This window comes from Pomacea canaliculata, linkage group LG11 (assembly GCF_003073045.1).
Source record: "Pomacea canaliculata isolate SZHN2017 linkage group LG11, ASM307304v1, whole genome shotgun sequence".
Taxonomy (NCBI): domain Eukaryota; kingdom Metazoa; phylum Mollusca; class Gastropoda; order Architaenioglossa; family Ampullariidae; genus Pomacea; species Pomacea canaliculata.
The window spans coordinates 23,825,065-23,841,091 of NC_037600.1; the positions used below are offsets into that span (position 1 = coordinate 23,825,065).

General features: G+C 43.7%; 1 protein-coding gene across 1 annotated transcript; it reads right to left on the bottom strand.

Moving 5' to 3' along the window:
• Positions 1–8,483: 8,483 nt before the first annotated feature.
• Positions 8,484–10,065, bottom strand: LOC112574820. Its single transcript, XM_025256138.1, has 3 exons — positions 9,858–10,065; positions 9,212–9,570; positions 8,484–8,996 (listed from the first exon to the last, which is right to left on the bottom strand). The coding sequence occupies exons 1-3, from the start codon at positions 10,043–10,045 to the stop codon at positions 8,560–8,562; spliced, it is 984 nt and encodes a 327-aa protein (XP_025111923.1). The 5' UTR covers positions 10,046–10,065; the 3' UTR covers positions 8,484–8,559.
• Positions 10,066–16,027: the final 5,962 nt, after the last annotated feature.

Sequence of the window (16,027 nt, forward strand, 5' to 3'; positions counted from 1 at the left end):
CACAAGGCCATGTCATCTGCATATTTAACAAGTTTGAGAATAGCACTGTTAATAGTAATCCCATTTGTATATACAGAGAACAGGATGGGGGAAAGCACACATCCCTGAGGGGTACCCGTGTTGAGGATCTGCTCATCTGACAGAATCATTCCATCCACTGACAAATAAACTCCGTCAGACGAGCTGCTGGACCCTATAGTACCTGTCGGTGGAACTCTGAAACCCACCCTCTGTGGTCGGTCCTTCAGGAATGATCTGATCCATAGAACGAGCCAGTGTTGACATCCAGGTCTAGTAGGCGCTGTACAAGAAGGTGTGGCTGGACCGTGTTGAAGGCGCTGGAAAAGTCCATGAACAGGACCCGAACATAGGTGCCAGAAGTGTCCAAGTGTTGTAGGATAGTATTTAAAAGCGTGAGAGTTGCATCAGACACCCCCCTGCGTGGCTTGTAGGCAAACTGCAAAGGATCCAGGCGATCAGCCATGGTGGGGATTAACAATCTTCCCACAACTCTCTCCAAACACTTGGCCACAACAGACGTGAGAGCCACAGGTCGAAAGTCTTTCAGTTGGTAGCATGAGGCTTCTTTGGCACTGGTATTATTGTGGATGTCTCCACACGCGGGGGACACTATGAGAGTCAAGGGAGAGCTGAAAAAGTCTGGTAAAACACCACTCAGCTGACTAGCACACTCTTTGAGTACTTTGCCTCTCACGTGGTCAGGTCCAGGAGCTTTACGTGGTTCACATGAGAGAGAATTCTGACAACATCTCCCTCACAGATGGTGACAGTGGCTGCCGACAGTGAAGAACAGATATTTTCTGCTTCATTGCTGAAGTCTCTCACATCAAACCGCGCGTAGAAAGTGTTGAGCTCATTAACAAAATGACACTGGGTCATCACACTTTACTCTCTGTGTCTTGCGTTCTCTACCCATCATGGTGTCCAGGCCCTTCCAAGCATCTCTTGCGTTGCCCTCAATTAATTGCTTTTCTACCTCTTTCTGTATTCCACTCTAGCCGTTCTTGCCTTTGCCCTGAACTCCTTCTCCTTTTCTTTCACTTTCTGTTTGTCTCCTTGCATAAAAGCTATCTTCTTTTCATTGAGACAGTGCTTCAGTCCTTTACCTAGCCATGGTTTGTTATTTGGATAGCTGCAGATCTGCTTGGTAGGGATGACAGACTCTTCACAGAAGGTGATGTAAGAGGTGATTGTGTCTGCCAGACAGTCCAGGTCGTCTCCACAGGTAGTGAAGAACAGATCCCAGTCAGTGACCTCTAGGCAGTCTCTGAGCAGCTCAGTTGCTTCATTTGTCCCAGGTCCTAATACATAGTGTTGTCGGCTTTTCACGTTTAAGGAGCTGTCTGTATGTGGGTAGCAGATGAACAATGTTGTGGTCCGATCTGCCCAGCGGCGGCCGGCACTTGGAAACATAAGCGGCCGGCACATTACCGAAACACACCTGTCTAGCGTTCTGTCGAGGCGGGTGGGACACGTGACGTATTGATGGAGACAGGGGAGCAGCTTTACAGACATCACAGCGGTTGAAGTCACCGAGCAAAAACACAGGCTGATCAACTGATCTTGTTGTCGCTCGATTATATGTGTCTCCAATGTGCTCAGCTGCAAGGTTGAAGTCTGGGCCGGGCACATAGACGAGAACCACAGTGATTTGGCCGAATTCACGAGGTAAATAATGCGGCCTGAAGGACACTGTCAGTATCTCATAATGGGGGTACTAGTCTGTTCTCGTACTGTGTAGTTCGTGGCCCATTTCTCATTTGCAAGCAATACACAAGCCTCCCCCTACATGCTTGTTTGTCGCTTGTGCATTCCTGTCAAATCGAATCGTTGTTGTATCCTTCAAGTCCGAATGTCTCCTCCTCTGTTAGCCATGTTTCAGTGAAACAGAAGAGGTCACAGCGTCGGTAGTCCCCATCGAATTTAATGAGCGCAGAGAGCTCATCCTGTTTGTTGTGGAGAGAGCGCACATTCGACAGGGTGATGGCTGGCAGTGGATGTCGGCACCCTCTCCTCTTCAGTCTGTGTCTGACTCCTCCTCTAGATCCTCTCAGTTTCTTTTTTCTTTGCCCGCCCTGTGTCGGAATGTCACTGAAATTCACATCAGGGGCCTGTGTGGCCTTCTGCCGCAGCGACAGCAGAAAGTTTCGACTGTAGATCAGCATGACTGTGTCGCCACTCTAACCCATGGAAGTGTGAAAGTCTGCCGTACAGGCACACACACACGTACAGACTACACTACACTGCTCGTAGCACGATCATGGCAGATCTATCGCCGATTCAACTAGGTATTGGGATTGTAATAGATCTACTTGGTAGGGACGATACTCAGTCACTGAAGGGATTGTTGTAAACAGCCAGATAGTCCCGATTGGCCGTACATGTAGTCCGTTTCAGTCCGTTTCTGACTATCTATAGATCTAACCAACGGTCACAAAATGGACGCGGTGTTGGTAAAAGAAATTTCTCCCGTACAGGGACACTCACACGCAGCAATACGGTGCTCCTCACAGTCAGACGTATTGAAGTAACACTTATAACCATTCATGCACAAGCTGGAGGAAGCGAAATTCCAGTAGAATTCAAACACATCAAAAAACGTAGAGAATGATTGTGAGCCGGGGTCAAGCCACAGAGTAGCGCCCCCTCTTTTCCTCACCCAAACACACACACACACCGGAATATTCACATTGTATATGATAATTTGAGTTTTAAAGTGAACTTTCCTAAGGAACGCTTCAAAAATTAATATTTTGAAATATGTGTGTTTAAATATTTTAAAAATGCAATATTTGCAGCCTTTTTGAGGGGTCTAGTTTGAATAATTCAACAGAGACGTTTGCTTTATATGTTATTGTGCCTGTGCTTTTAACTTAGATCAGGGATGCCCAACCTACGGCCCGCGGGCCATATCCGGCCCGCGACGTTGTCCCATCCGGCCCGCGAAACTTCTGCCCACAGTACAGGAAATCGGCATGTTAGTAATAAAAAAAACCGAAAAAAACGAAAAAAAGGGAAGAAGAAGTATTTATCCCCACGTAGGGGCGTTTCCCAATCTTTTTTTCAATGGACGAACATTTCGATTCAGTGCTCCGACTTGGTGTCTCTACGATGCAGCCGGACATTCAGAAGTTGGTTTCGGGAAAACAACTTCAAATATCCCACTAATTACTACATAATTAATGGTAAGTACAACTTGTTTCTAATAAAACTGGTATCTGCTCTATTTTTTTTTTCTTTTTTGTACATTTTGCGGTGAAGTGGCTGTCCGAAATGGATATGGCCCGCAGGCCGAAAAAGGTTGTGCATCACTGTGATAACCAGTATAGGGCTACAGTGTTGGTGTCTCACTTCTGCTCCCTCCACGAAACAGGCGGACGCGTTGGTAAGCAGACTGTCAGAAGGTGAAATGGGTAACTGTATGGGGTGTTTGCGGTGAGGTATGTCGAGGAGTAGCCGGCCCTTGGCGGCACTGGACCGTCGGGTGGACAAAGGGCCAAGAAGTCTCACCACTGTTTATCTCCCCTGGAATCAGTAGGCCTGTGACCGCGGACCGCTTACATCACGACGGACATAGATCAAAGTCAGGTTGGGATGGTAGCTGTCGTTGCAGGGGATCTCTCAGAGAAAGGGAGAGCATCGTTAGCCTACGCCCGTTAATTATAGAAGTCCGCGACACACCTGAAACAGGACAACAGCGCTACCTGTTATTGTCAACCGCTGGACACAGGGTGAATGGGAAGCCAGACGGGATGGCGCCGTAGTCGCAGATTGCGTCACTAGTGGGTGGGGGTAAAGAGTGGTGTGTAGTGTGGGCTGGAATAAGCCAAAATGACCATCTGTCCATCATGTGTTAGCTGAGTGTGATTGGATCAATCTGGATAGTGGAATAGTCGAAGTGAGTCTGTGGAATGTTTGACCAATCACGAGAGAGGATGATCCTCGCAGATGAGGATTTAGTACTGTGATCGGTCAAGACTCGTGGTCTTTTCACACTGGTGAAAAGGAGGAATGTTTTTGAGGAGGAATGCTGTAGCCGAAATCTGTTCAAGGCTGTTCAGATTCTCTGCTGTGAGTTTGTCTGGGAATCGTGACAACTCCAGCACAACCGACTCAGAGGTGTGGAAGACCCGCTCTGTCGCAGAGTGTACGACGCTTCATCTCCAGTATCTGTTTGGTCGCAAACAGTAGAGGGAGGCTGGTAGATGAGTGTCGGTCCTGTAGGCGCTGTTAAGCTTGAGACAGCAGTCCGGCCTAAAGGACGAGGTACAGGTAGGCACGCGGTTGTGCCAGGATCTCTGCGCGTGAAGAAGGCCGACACGAACGATGGAAGACACCAGCGGATTCCAGGACGTCGATCAAGGAGGCCCTCACGTGACTAGAGACTTGTGTGTAAAGATAAGTGGCGTGTGGCGTGTGGTGTGTGCAGTTTGATTAAGATTAGGTGAATCGTGGCTCATTAGATATCTGGACTAGTGGAAGGAGAACAATCAGATTAACGGGACACCTAGATAACGACCACAAGTTCATGTTTGAAACTATCATTTTGCTGTAATTTGTATAATCCTCTCCATGATTAATAACCTTTTTTTACGCTAAATTGCCTTGAGCTGTTCATTGGGGTTATGCATGCTGGGGGCTCGAGCTAATTAAAAGTGTTAATTGATAAGCAATTTAGTGTGAGAGCACGCGGTAAATGTCGACGTGATTTGGTAGAGGTATCGAGAGTGTGATAGACCGAAGGACGGAATCACAACCTCTACCATCTCCACGGGCTCTTCCCCAGAGATACGCGACACTCTTTAACACAAAAAATGTTTACAACATCTTTCTACCTCGACGACTACTTTGGGAATCAATAAAACTGACTTCGTAACAGCTAGACGGGTTGCAGTGAACATTTTGTTGAGTCGTGCACTCTTCTATGAATGATGCTCACCAACCCAAGAACCAGTCAAAGTAGTTCCTCTGGTCCCTGACACTACATATGTTTAAAGAGATAATATATTTTTACTTTGAAAACCTGTGGACGTGAGTCTGTTAGCCATTGTTTTGATCCAGCAAATATTAAGTATTTTTGAGTCAGCGGGTATTGTGTTGCGATTTTGTGTGCGTCCAGTATTCCTCCGTTTGAAAAAATTAAATGGTTTCTCATAAATTATTAATTTGTAATATTACGGAAGTTTGACGACAGAATGATTGTTATATTGGTTTCTCATAAATTATTAATTTGTAATATTACGGAAGTTTGACGACAGAATGATTGTTATATTTTTAGAACTGCATATTTAGTGTGTGATTTATTTTTACAGGCTTTTACAGGCTGTTTATGCTTAATGTTGGTGTGATATATGAAGTATGAAGCAAGCGTCCAATATCTATGGGATATTGTACAGAGCATAGGCTCTGTAATTACGAAAAAAAAAGTGAATCTGAATATATAAATTTTCTACATCGTACATGCTGACATTGCTCCTGACACTAAAGTGTTTTTAAGTACGTACCGCCACACAAAATTACTTTTTGTTAAATGAGTATTTTATGTTCACATGAAAGTAAAAGAAAATACAAAAAACACAAAACAAAACTTGAGTCTCTATCTTTATTAGTTTGGGAGACATTATAATATATATATAAGCTGTTTGAAGTTCGAAATTTACGTGACAGCTATTACTATTGATGGTGGACCATGTTTGAAGCTCTCATCTGTACATCGCGAAATCTTAGAAATCCCCAAAACTTTGTAATGTCTAATCTACTGAAAAGATTGAAATCAAATTTCAAACGCTGATAGGAAACAGTTGTATCTGTAAATCTGTGTTAGTTTATGTTAATTACTTTTACATGTAGTGCAATGGGGAGCAAAAATGTACATGTACAAAACCAAAATTAAAAAAATCCCCACAAGTCTCACATCGACACACAAAATTTTAAATGCATATTCAGTTTTGTATTATTTATATTTTAAAGCTTCTTATCTACTCTCCATAGACGACAGTTATTCAAAAAGTCATTTGCAAATGCAAACATATTTTGAATTTTTTCTTTATCAGGCTTTGTCATGAACCAGCCTGGTTCAAGGCCAGAACAAGGCCGAGGCCAGTAGATAAATAATAGGTGGGCAGCAGCCGGTGAAAGTGGACAGTAAAGGGAAACTGACTGTCCGTTTTTACGACTTGACAGGTGGCCTTGACTGAGGTAGGAGATCGAGACCCGGGGTTAAGAGTTAAGATGGAGCAGTTTAGTGGTATAGCGCAGTAGGCAGTGCTTGCCTTAGTGTTTGAGCGATAGCGTCAGGGCCGGGTTGATTTGGTGCAAAGGAGTCACGTGTTCTACTAGCATATAGTTTAGGGTAGATGTTTCGGGGCCTTTTCCCAATACACCAGCAGGTACTACCGTTTCTAAGCATCAAATCAGTTTAGGCAGCAAGTGTGAGGGAGGCATGTTCTACTTGACCGCATCGCGCTACTTGCTGGCACTTACAGTCTGGAACCGTGACAGTGAAGAAGTGGTATCCGTCCTCGCAGACGACAAGAAGAGGATACACCGTCAGAAACGGCAACAGCAACTCTGCCACCCTCTGCCTGGGACAACCGCCGGTGATACTGATTACTGCGCATCTGTGTCCCTAGGGTCTTCGTCGTCTGGAGCCGGTGCCGGACCATTGTGGCCTGAGATCGTCACAGCATCCGTGTCCGTTGCGTTGGGCAACCAGAGGAGCAGTGGGGTCAGTGGGTCTGAGGGTGAAAGGCGGGTGGAGCGAGCCAGTGACCTCTTTCCCCTCGGGCGATCAGACCCATCCTTCTCCCTGCCTAGTTCTTCAGAGGCTTTGAAAGCCAAGTGCATACATTATTCTCTACAGAAAAATTCTACGAAAATGTGATAATTGCTTAGTGATCATTTTAAATGTGAAAAACAGTTCCAGCATGGAGAGTGTCATCATAAACTGCGACATTTTGTACAGGTTTTATCAATGAAAACTGGCGATCTTATCCTGAATAAAGGTTCACTTGCCCTAACACCGGCAAAAATATCAACAAAAAAAAAAAAATACATTTAACACAAGCTTTTGTCCAATCAGTGTTGAAATGACTTTTCACTAAAGCACTTCTGTATATTTGAATATTAGTGTCAATGTGTCCGCGGTCCTCGCATTACTTGCTGTAGCCGCCATTGTGACTGTACACTCGTACCAACTACTTGAGTCAGTCTGTGAGTCCGCCAAGCGGTCGACTATCATCAACTCGAAACTAATAACAAGACTCAGTGTGTAGACCGTATGATGTTGATGTTGATACTAGTTGTAGTGTAAACAGAGACACGGACCTCGCGATGTAAGAAAATGTATTGACGCCATTGGTATAACTTCATGAGGTGATGACATGACTGAGAGTAGAAGAGGAAAAATACTGAAGACAAGTGTTGATGTGAGAGACAGACACACAACTACTAGCGGTGACAGGTGTGTCAGTGTCAGTCACCTTGTAACGGACAACTACGCAGTAGAGGGGGGAAGAGGGGATGGGGGAAGGTTGACATCCGGTGTTGACAGTTTGTTTTTAGAAAATGTAAGCGACGCAATTCAGCGAAGACCACGTGCGGGCCAGGCAGTGCTGACACCTGGTCTAGAGGGACTGGGGTGGTTATATTTAAGCCCGACCATAAGCGGCCAGGGGGCGGCTGATAGTAATTTGGTGGATTTGTGGTTTTACTTTACCGACTCGACCATCTCTGTGGACGTGATACTGTGTATGTATTACGGGAGAAGTACTTTGTGGTTGTACTATCTCTGTGGACGTAATAATATGTATGTATTACGGGGATCTACTTTGTGGTAGTACCATCTCTGTGGACGTGATACAGTGGCTGTATTACGGGAGATATGCTATTGCAGATGCACTACTGTGGATGCACATCGTGTTTCTTTAGTCCTTATCATCGCCGTGGGAGCTCTGTGGTGTGAGCAACAGGCCGTGCAACTTCTTGGGAGCCAAGAAACTGCACACCGACGTGGGCGAGCAGGAGCCGTGGACTCGGAGTGAGTAAGGAGGGGGGGGGTTGGCTAACCTTCCCTTCCTTACGCGGACGTACCGACCACCACCAGGGAGGGTACCAAATCAGCTGAAACTAACCGCCGGAGGAGGGATGGTTTTCTCTTAGTTTCATCCCAGCTACATATTGCTCTACCCACCCGCCTGACAGTAACTTATCGGTATAGTAAAAACACTCTCTTATCATTTATTGAACTGTAGAAGAAAAGATTAAAGTGGACTAAAAGAAACCGGGGACTGGAGAGCTGCAGTGACTAAACGTTTATTAACATGTTGAACTTTGATGGTGTGTTATTATGGCAACTCTTCATTTGATGCCGTGTGGATTCCGGCTGAGTAACATGTTGAACTTTGATGGTGTGAACGTGATGGAGTGTTATTATTATTGACTGTAGATTACTGTGCATATTTTGTCTTCTTGTAAACTTGTGTTTGGTTCTAATAATTATTGGTGCCTCTAAGGAGGGACGCCCACCCTTAAGCGATCTTATATTGGTTTTTGGTAAGAATGCGCATGTCTGCGGATGGTCCGTGACACACCTTCAGGAGGCTTGTCATCAAGGTAGACAATCACAAGTTGTGACGTACAGCGGGACATGGATATACTACTCAACAGTCTTGAACTTATTGCATATTTGAAATTCTTATCGTCAGGGTCCTCCAGACAGACGACGACTTTTCTCTCCAGACCACAAACACGACCTTCACACGTCATCCACACCACGTCACTGCGGGCCGTGGCCACGTCCTCGATGTCATCATCCTTCATCACCCGCACTGGGATACCCGCTTCTTGCAGTCCTCTCACCATACCTGACTGATCACTAACGTCACCCCAGTCCAACACCAGCACGTCTCTCCACTGTAGACAGGGTGTTGTGCCGCCGCAGGTGGTAGTGATTGTTGTAGATGTTGTGTCACTCTCTGTCAACATTCACACATCCTATAAAGCACGTGTCACAGGTACAACATACAGTCTGAAAAACACATTGATGTAGACAATGACCTTATAACGTGATGACGTAAAACGTCACTAACACATTGCCATCTTCAAAAAATTATTTATCAACTGTTTGTTATTTCTCACACATAAATATTTATCTGTAAACAACGTTACACTACACAATACCCACACCTACCTGTCACATCAACACGTAGACTGTGTAGGAAGCTGGCCACCTCACGACCACACGTCACACAGTCACCTGGCCTGTCACCTGAGTGACCCTGACTTCGGTGATACATTCGCCTGACTGGCGGGCCGTCTGTGTGGTCGGACACACCTCGCTCGCTGTACGGCAGGACATCACGGACTTTAGAAGTACTCACGTACTGCTCGAGTTCCCTGACAACGGCGGGCGGACAGCGGATGGGTCTGGTTAAATATTCCTCTTCCCAGTCGGCGGGTATATGGTATGTATGGTAACCAATCCCCGCCCAAAGATGGAGACGAGGAACGCGTAGCAGCAGCTCACTACAAAAAGTCTGGAGGCCTAAGCTGAGACAGAGGATGTTGTTACACGTGTTTCACTGTCTACTGTCAGTAATATGTGTCTTTATGTGTAATTATCATGTGAGGTCGTCAGTAATGACATCATTAAGTAAGTGACGTCACAATAATGACACGTTACTACACAATTTTCATAACAGCCCATTTCACACAAGAAACTTATTTTCACATGACATCACATCCATAGTGTCTCACCCACTGCAGTATTGATTTTGAGATCAAAGCAAGCTCCATCTATGATTGTCTATCAGGACATCACACGCTGTACAACTCACCTGTCACTGTCCACTTCATCAGCGATGACGTACAACGTCCCTTCCCTTGCCTCTTGTGACAAGTCGTTGACGGGCTTCTCCACGTCTGCATCGTCATCAAGCTCATACTGCAGGAGGTGAGGCTGACCGGGTGACACACCTGCTGACTGTTGTGTGTTTACTGTCTGTAGCAACAGGTGATACAACATGCTGCACGCTGCACGACTCCCTCTACTCGTACTGACAACGTAGACGTGGTGACCACACCACAGCCACTGTATGGCCATCAGCAGCAGCACCACAGTTTTACCTGTACCGGGCGGTCCGGTGACAAAGACTCTGGTAGGCGCCGTGTGTAGCAGGTGAAGTTGCTCCGGGAAGAGTGTGATTACAGCAGTATAGCACTGTCCTGTCCACCACACGGCCTGACCCAGGGTCTTGACACTCACACGTGGAGGACATGTGCATGGCACAGTCACTGATGTCGCCGGACCGCAGAACCTGATGGAATTAAAAATTGATTGAAAAATGTGTTGTCAAAAAATTTGTCAATACAGTATATGGAAAACTATAGAATGTTTTGTAGATAAAAAATTATCTGCCATATCTCTAAATAAATCTTACCTTTAATGTATTGGTATATTTATTTCAGTTGTTTAGGAATTTAATAAACCCAATCCTTTTTTAAATATATACAACATAAACTTTTTAAAATACTAAGATATTGCAATAAAAAAAAATAATCAAACGGTAAAAATATTTGAAACAGGTTCTGGAAAGAATATAGACGAAATATTGACGCTTTAAGTCAAATGATGAATAAAAGGCCAGGAAAAAAAAGTCAAAAGGGGTCGCTTAATCTTTAATTATAATGCGCATAAGGGTGGCGTAGAACAGCGGCTATATCTGATTAACGTTCCCAAAAGCAAGCCGACAACATATCACAAGATGTATGATACAACTCTATGATAATAATAATAGGTACTTTTATAACGCGTGCCGTCACAACCAAGACAGATCGCCGTCTCTGGCCAGACCAGTGATGATAAATGAAAGATAACAGTGGACAGCGAAGTAAGAATAGTCACACGAATGTGCCACATGTTCTTTGAGCCATATCATAATACAAAGTGTTTTATTTGGTGCTATGATTCCTCTTATACTTGGTCTTTTTATGTAAGATCGTAATTATCAGCAATATTTAAATATGTGCAGAGATATTCTTTTATCGCAATTCCTACATCTACAAGCTACATCTTTACAAACATAAATTACAATAACTTAAAAAAACTGTCATATTTTGTGTTCCAAATATCGTGACTTTTACATCGGCAATGAAATTACTGAACAAAAGGGACATAACGGGCTAACAGTCTGAAAGAGTGAAACAAAAGATTATCATATATGCTAGTGGCTTTGTTTTCACTTTCTACAATGACTCTGTCACTATCCAGAACTACGTTTAATGTTCCAGGTATTCACGAAAAATTCAATTTTAGATACACTGTAGTTAGAATAGCTTAGACAAATTCTTTCTTTGCTATGACCTCATTTCTTAGGTTTATTATAACCGATAACTTTAACCACTCCTCATTGATGAAAGCACTACCGACATACTGCAACACGTCACATGTGCAAAACGTGCGGGCAGCAAGACGCTTCACCTGTTTCACACCAACGCGAAGGACACGTATATGCCACTGTCACTGCCACTGCCACCGCATGGTCTCTCGGATCACAATCTTGTCAGACTTGTCCCTTGATACCTGCCCCTCGTACAACGTGTACCGCTTATAAGGAAATCCATGGGTCAGAAGGACAAAGTCTGTGTTGAATCTCTACAAGATTGCTTTAAGGCCACCGACTGGAATTTGTTGTTGACACTTCGACTGGTCAGCGAACTGGCTGAATGCGTAACTGACTATAACAATTTCTGTAAAGACGTGGCTGTGAAAAAAAAAACCTTCAGAGTTTATCACAACAATAAGCCCTGGATAACAAAGATAATACAACAGACCTCAATTTATAATAATTTCTAATGAAGTCATCTCCGATACTTTGTACACCTTTACTAATGCTGCCGAAAGGACACAAGAAAGAAAAATGTCCTTGCAGATGACACCGGACTTACAGGACTGATTTCCAAGAATTGTGACTCCTACTACAGACAGGCGATTGATCATTTTGTTACATGGTGTCATAAGAATTATTTAGATTTCAGCGTTAAAAAACAAAAGACATGATTGTAGATGTCAGGAAAGAGAAGGCGGATTTTGATGACATACTCATTAAAGATGAGGTCATAACAAGAGTACAGTTACAAATATGTATGCATAACTATTGACGATTTCCTCACCTGGAAATATCATGTTGAAAGCGTTGTCAAAATGTTTAGCCGCCTTTACTATTTGAGAAAACTTACATCTTTTTACGTGGGCCTTAACTCTTGCATTTATTCTACACTTCCGTAATATGCAGAACCGTGACTTTTGGTCTAGTGTAATGAGGTGGGAGCATAGTCAAACAGGACAGGGGCACAATAAACAAATATATTTAAAATGCACGACGGGTGATTGAGAGGGTGCAGATTGACTTAGAGACACTATATCACAAGCTTCCATGCAAAGTATGCTTCCATGCATCCATCGTAATCTGTCACAAATACGGACAACTGTATAGCGTGCTAGTGTTGCATTTGCGGTTTCTGTATCAGGGTTTTTTACAGGGTAGGGTTTTTAGTCCCACGCCCAACCCTCCTGCTTCATCCGGGCTGGGAACCTCTCGTTAGGGTAAATCATGCACAGACAATATCGCTACACTGTCAATTATTATTGAACAGTCCCTTGATTCGCAGTCACACCTCTACATGACAATTGTAGATTTTGAAAAGGGTTTTGCCTCGTAGACAAGGAGAATATCTAGAAGTTGTTGCAGCACTAAGGATTGCCACCAAAGTTCATTGTCATTATCCAGCAGCTGTATGAGGACTCGACATGCCACGTGATTCACAGCTGGAAGCTGAGTGACCCCTTCACAGTGAGGACTGGAGTGAGGCAAGGTTGCAGGTCTGTTTCACCTACCTTTGGCAGCATAGTCAGCAAAGATGGAAGCGCAGACGAAGATGAAAGGAGCCAAATATATCAAGTCAGGCTTCGCTTCCACATCCTGCGACCTATCTGGAACTCCAAGGCTTTATCTGTACACAACAAGATCTGCATCTTTAACACAAATGTAAAGTCGGTCTTTCTGTATGGATCTGAGACATGGCGGGTGACAAATGCCATCATCAACAAGATTCAGACATTCGTCAACAGATGTCTGCGACGCATCCTCAACATCAGATGGCCCAAGAAGATCTCCAATACAGACCTGTGGGAGAGAACCAACCAAACACCTGCCAGCCATGACATCAAAAAGCGGAAGTGGGGCTGGACCGGTCACACATTGTGAAAGCCAGCCGACAATTTAACAAGACAAAGTCTGGGATGGAACCGACAGAAGAGCCGCAGGGTTGGGAGACCCAGACAGACGTGGAGATCAGTCCACAGAGAGGCAGAGACAGCTGGCATGACATGGTCCCCACTGGAGAGGGACGCTCAGGACCGGGTCCGATAGTGGGGTGTGGTTGCGGCCCTATGCTCCACTGGGGGTGATTATGAACAGGAAGAAGTGTAACGTGCAGAATGTTTCTTCTGCTCTGACATTGGTACCACGGCTGTCAGTACCAACTAATACAGGGCAAACAGACATGCGGCTACACTCATTCCGCAATGAAAATACCTTGAGCAAAAGCTGATTTGCACGGAGTCGGTTTGATATGTAGAGTTCTGTTCCGGCGCGTGCAACAAAGATGCTAATCCTTCTCTCTAGAAAACCGTGATTAAATAAATACGCAGTAAGATACTTTCTCACTGTCATAAAGACAAATCCCTGATTAAATGAATACAGAATAATATACTTTATTCTTCTTTTTTTGGGAGCTGAGGATGCTATATCGGGAGCTTCTGTCAGAACTAGCGAAAACGACGCATGGCGTTCTCAACACACGAATATTTCATACACTACATATTTGATAAAGGAGACGGAATTATATCTTCTCATTGTGCCTCTAGAACTCACCTGGCTACCAGTGCCTTGTACACTTCACATGTCATTTGACTGTTAACCCCACGCCCAGCCACTCGTCGCCGCCACCAATGTCTGGATTCCTTCAGCACATCGCTACTGTGGTCCCCTGGGGTTGTGGGGTCAGACAGCTGATCAGAGCAAAGACACAGACCAGCGATGGTTGAAGGCTCTTTTGATCCCAGACACAAACCGAGGGTCTGTAAAAGAAACACATAATGTAAAGAAATAATAACACACACACACAAAAGATGACCGTGTGTAACTTCAAAAGCAAACATTTCAAACCATGAGACGATTAAATTCACTGAGTATTCAACATTAAATAGCAAGTCTTACGGTAACAGACGTTCCTTTTTAATTTCAAAAGAGATGTGACTTTTAATTAACGTAAATTTAACTAAAATCATTAAACCACTGCAAGGTTTTTTTTTTTTTTGTTTAACTGAAAACAAAAATATAGCAGCGGATATTGAAAAGTATTATGAGATTTGTAACTGACAATGACGTTTTTAAACATTATTTGAATAATCTTTAAGACTGTTGAAGGAAGTTTTAAATTTTATCTTCAGCCTTCAGACAATTAGTATTGTAGTACACACTCAGACAACCTATTATACAGTTGTAGGTAAAAATAAAGAAGCTACACAAGCTCAGCACAAAAGCATTAACAGCTAAAGCATTATCGCCATGGAAAAGGAAAAATCTTAAAGAAAAAGTATCGGTGCAAGTTTTTGTGTATTCGTAAGGCATGCAGACTGGAGTGAACTGTGCTCATGCAGACTATTTATTTTTTGTTTGAGGATGTAATTAAGAGGATCATACCTGGGTTAGCTGGGCGTCACCAGATATAGCCTGCTGCACCTGTCTAGTTGTGATGTTAGGGAACACGATGGTTTTAATGATGGACAGACCGGGGGCGATGTCGCTCACTAGGTCTGACAAGAGGGCCTTGTCCTTGTCCAGTTGTCGTGCGGCTTCATGCAGTTTCTTTCTGATTTCACTCTCCATCTCTCCCTCTGATATTCTCTGCCCCTGTTTGTTGTCGCCAATAGCCTTCACCTCACAAACAACTATCCCATAATATCGGGAAATAAGAAGCACGTCAGTGTCCCCCTGATTGTAATTCCGGGGCAGGAGGGCAGGAAGTCTGGAGGGTCGGTGCAGCTGTGTAGCTGCGGCAGATAAAGAAGTTTGACTTTGGTGCTGTTGAAGCATAAGGCGGCTTATTCCAACTAAAACTTCTCCGTTGTGTTCAGACATTTTATTCAGCGTGAAGAACAGTTTCTTCGTGGCTTTAGGATGAACGATCTGAACTTCCTGACCAGTCATCTGGAGGTGGTTGACGTAAACAGGAGGTAAGAAGTGGGCATGAGATTGGAGATTAGGAAACAAGTCTTCAACCCACTGTAGCCAGAAGGTATGGGTGTCCAAAACGCTGGGCCCCTGTAGTAGTTTAATAAGTCTAATTAGATTAAACTTAAATACGAAAAGCTAATTAAATTAAATGAAAGCTGCAGTGACTGCCTTTTGACTGATTTTTTGATTGTGTAAACAGACACTCGTAGAAATTAAAAGTTGTACAAATGTCTATTTTGGTAACAACCATTTCTTTACCATAATAAAATCGCATGCACAATAACGTTAAAGTTTAAGCTGTTTGATTGTTAAGATGTCTCCAAGTATCAAAAGGTCTGTCGAATAATCGCTGCTACTTACGTTGCCTTTGAGCTGGGTACAAGAACCAGGGCTCCTGCATGTCTTAGTGTCTTCTGTAGTCATTGAGATGGAGGTACACTCACCATCAACGCGTGCTTTCTTATTTATCCTTTGAATATTGCACTCTTGTTCTGGACACATCAAATATATTAATAATAATAATAATAATAATAATAATAATAATAATAATAATAATAATAATAATAATAATAATAATACAAATAACATCTATTTCATTAGTGGGCTTCTACCAACACTGTTTGTTAGCCTAATAGCTTACTGGAAAGAATCTCGATGGTTTGCGTTGCATTTTTTTTTTATATAGATGTAGGTAGATATAGGCGATA

Bases quoted from the DNA above. Each gene is read 5' to 3' on its own strand.
- LOC112574820 (XM_025256138.1), bottom strand. From the start codon at position 10,045: ATGTTGTATCACCTGTTGCTACAGACAGTAAACACACAACAGTCAGCA. The intron at 9,571-9,857 runs GTGAGTTGTACA...CCTCTGTCTCAG, and splicing joins GATGAAGTGGACAGTGACAG to CTTAGGCCTCCAGACTTTTT. The intron at 8,997-9,211 runs GTAGGTGTGGGT...GAATGTTGACAG, and splicing joins TCTACGTGTTGATGTGACAG to AGAGTGACACAACATCTACA.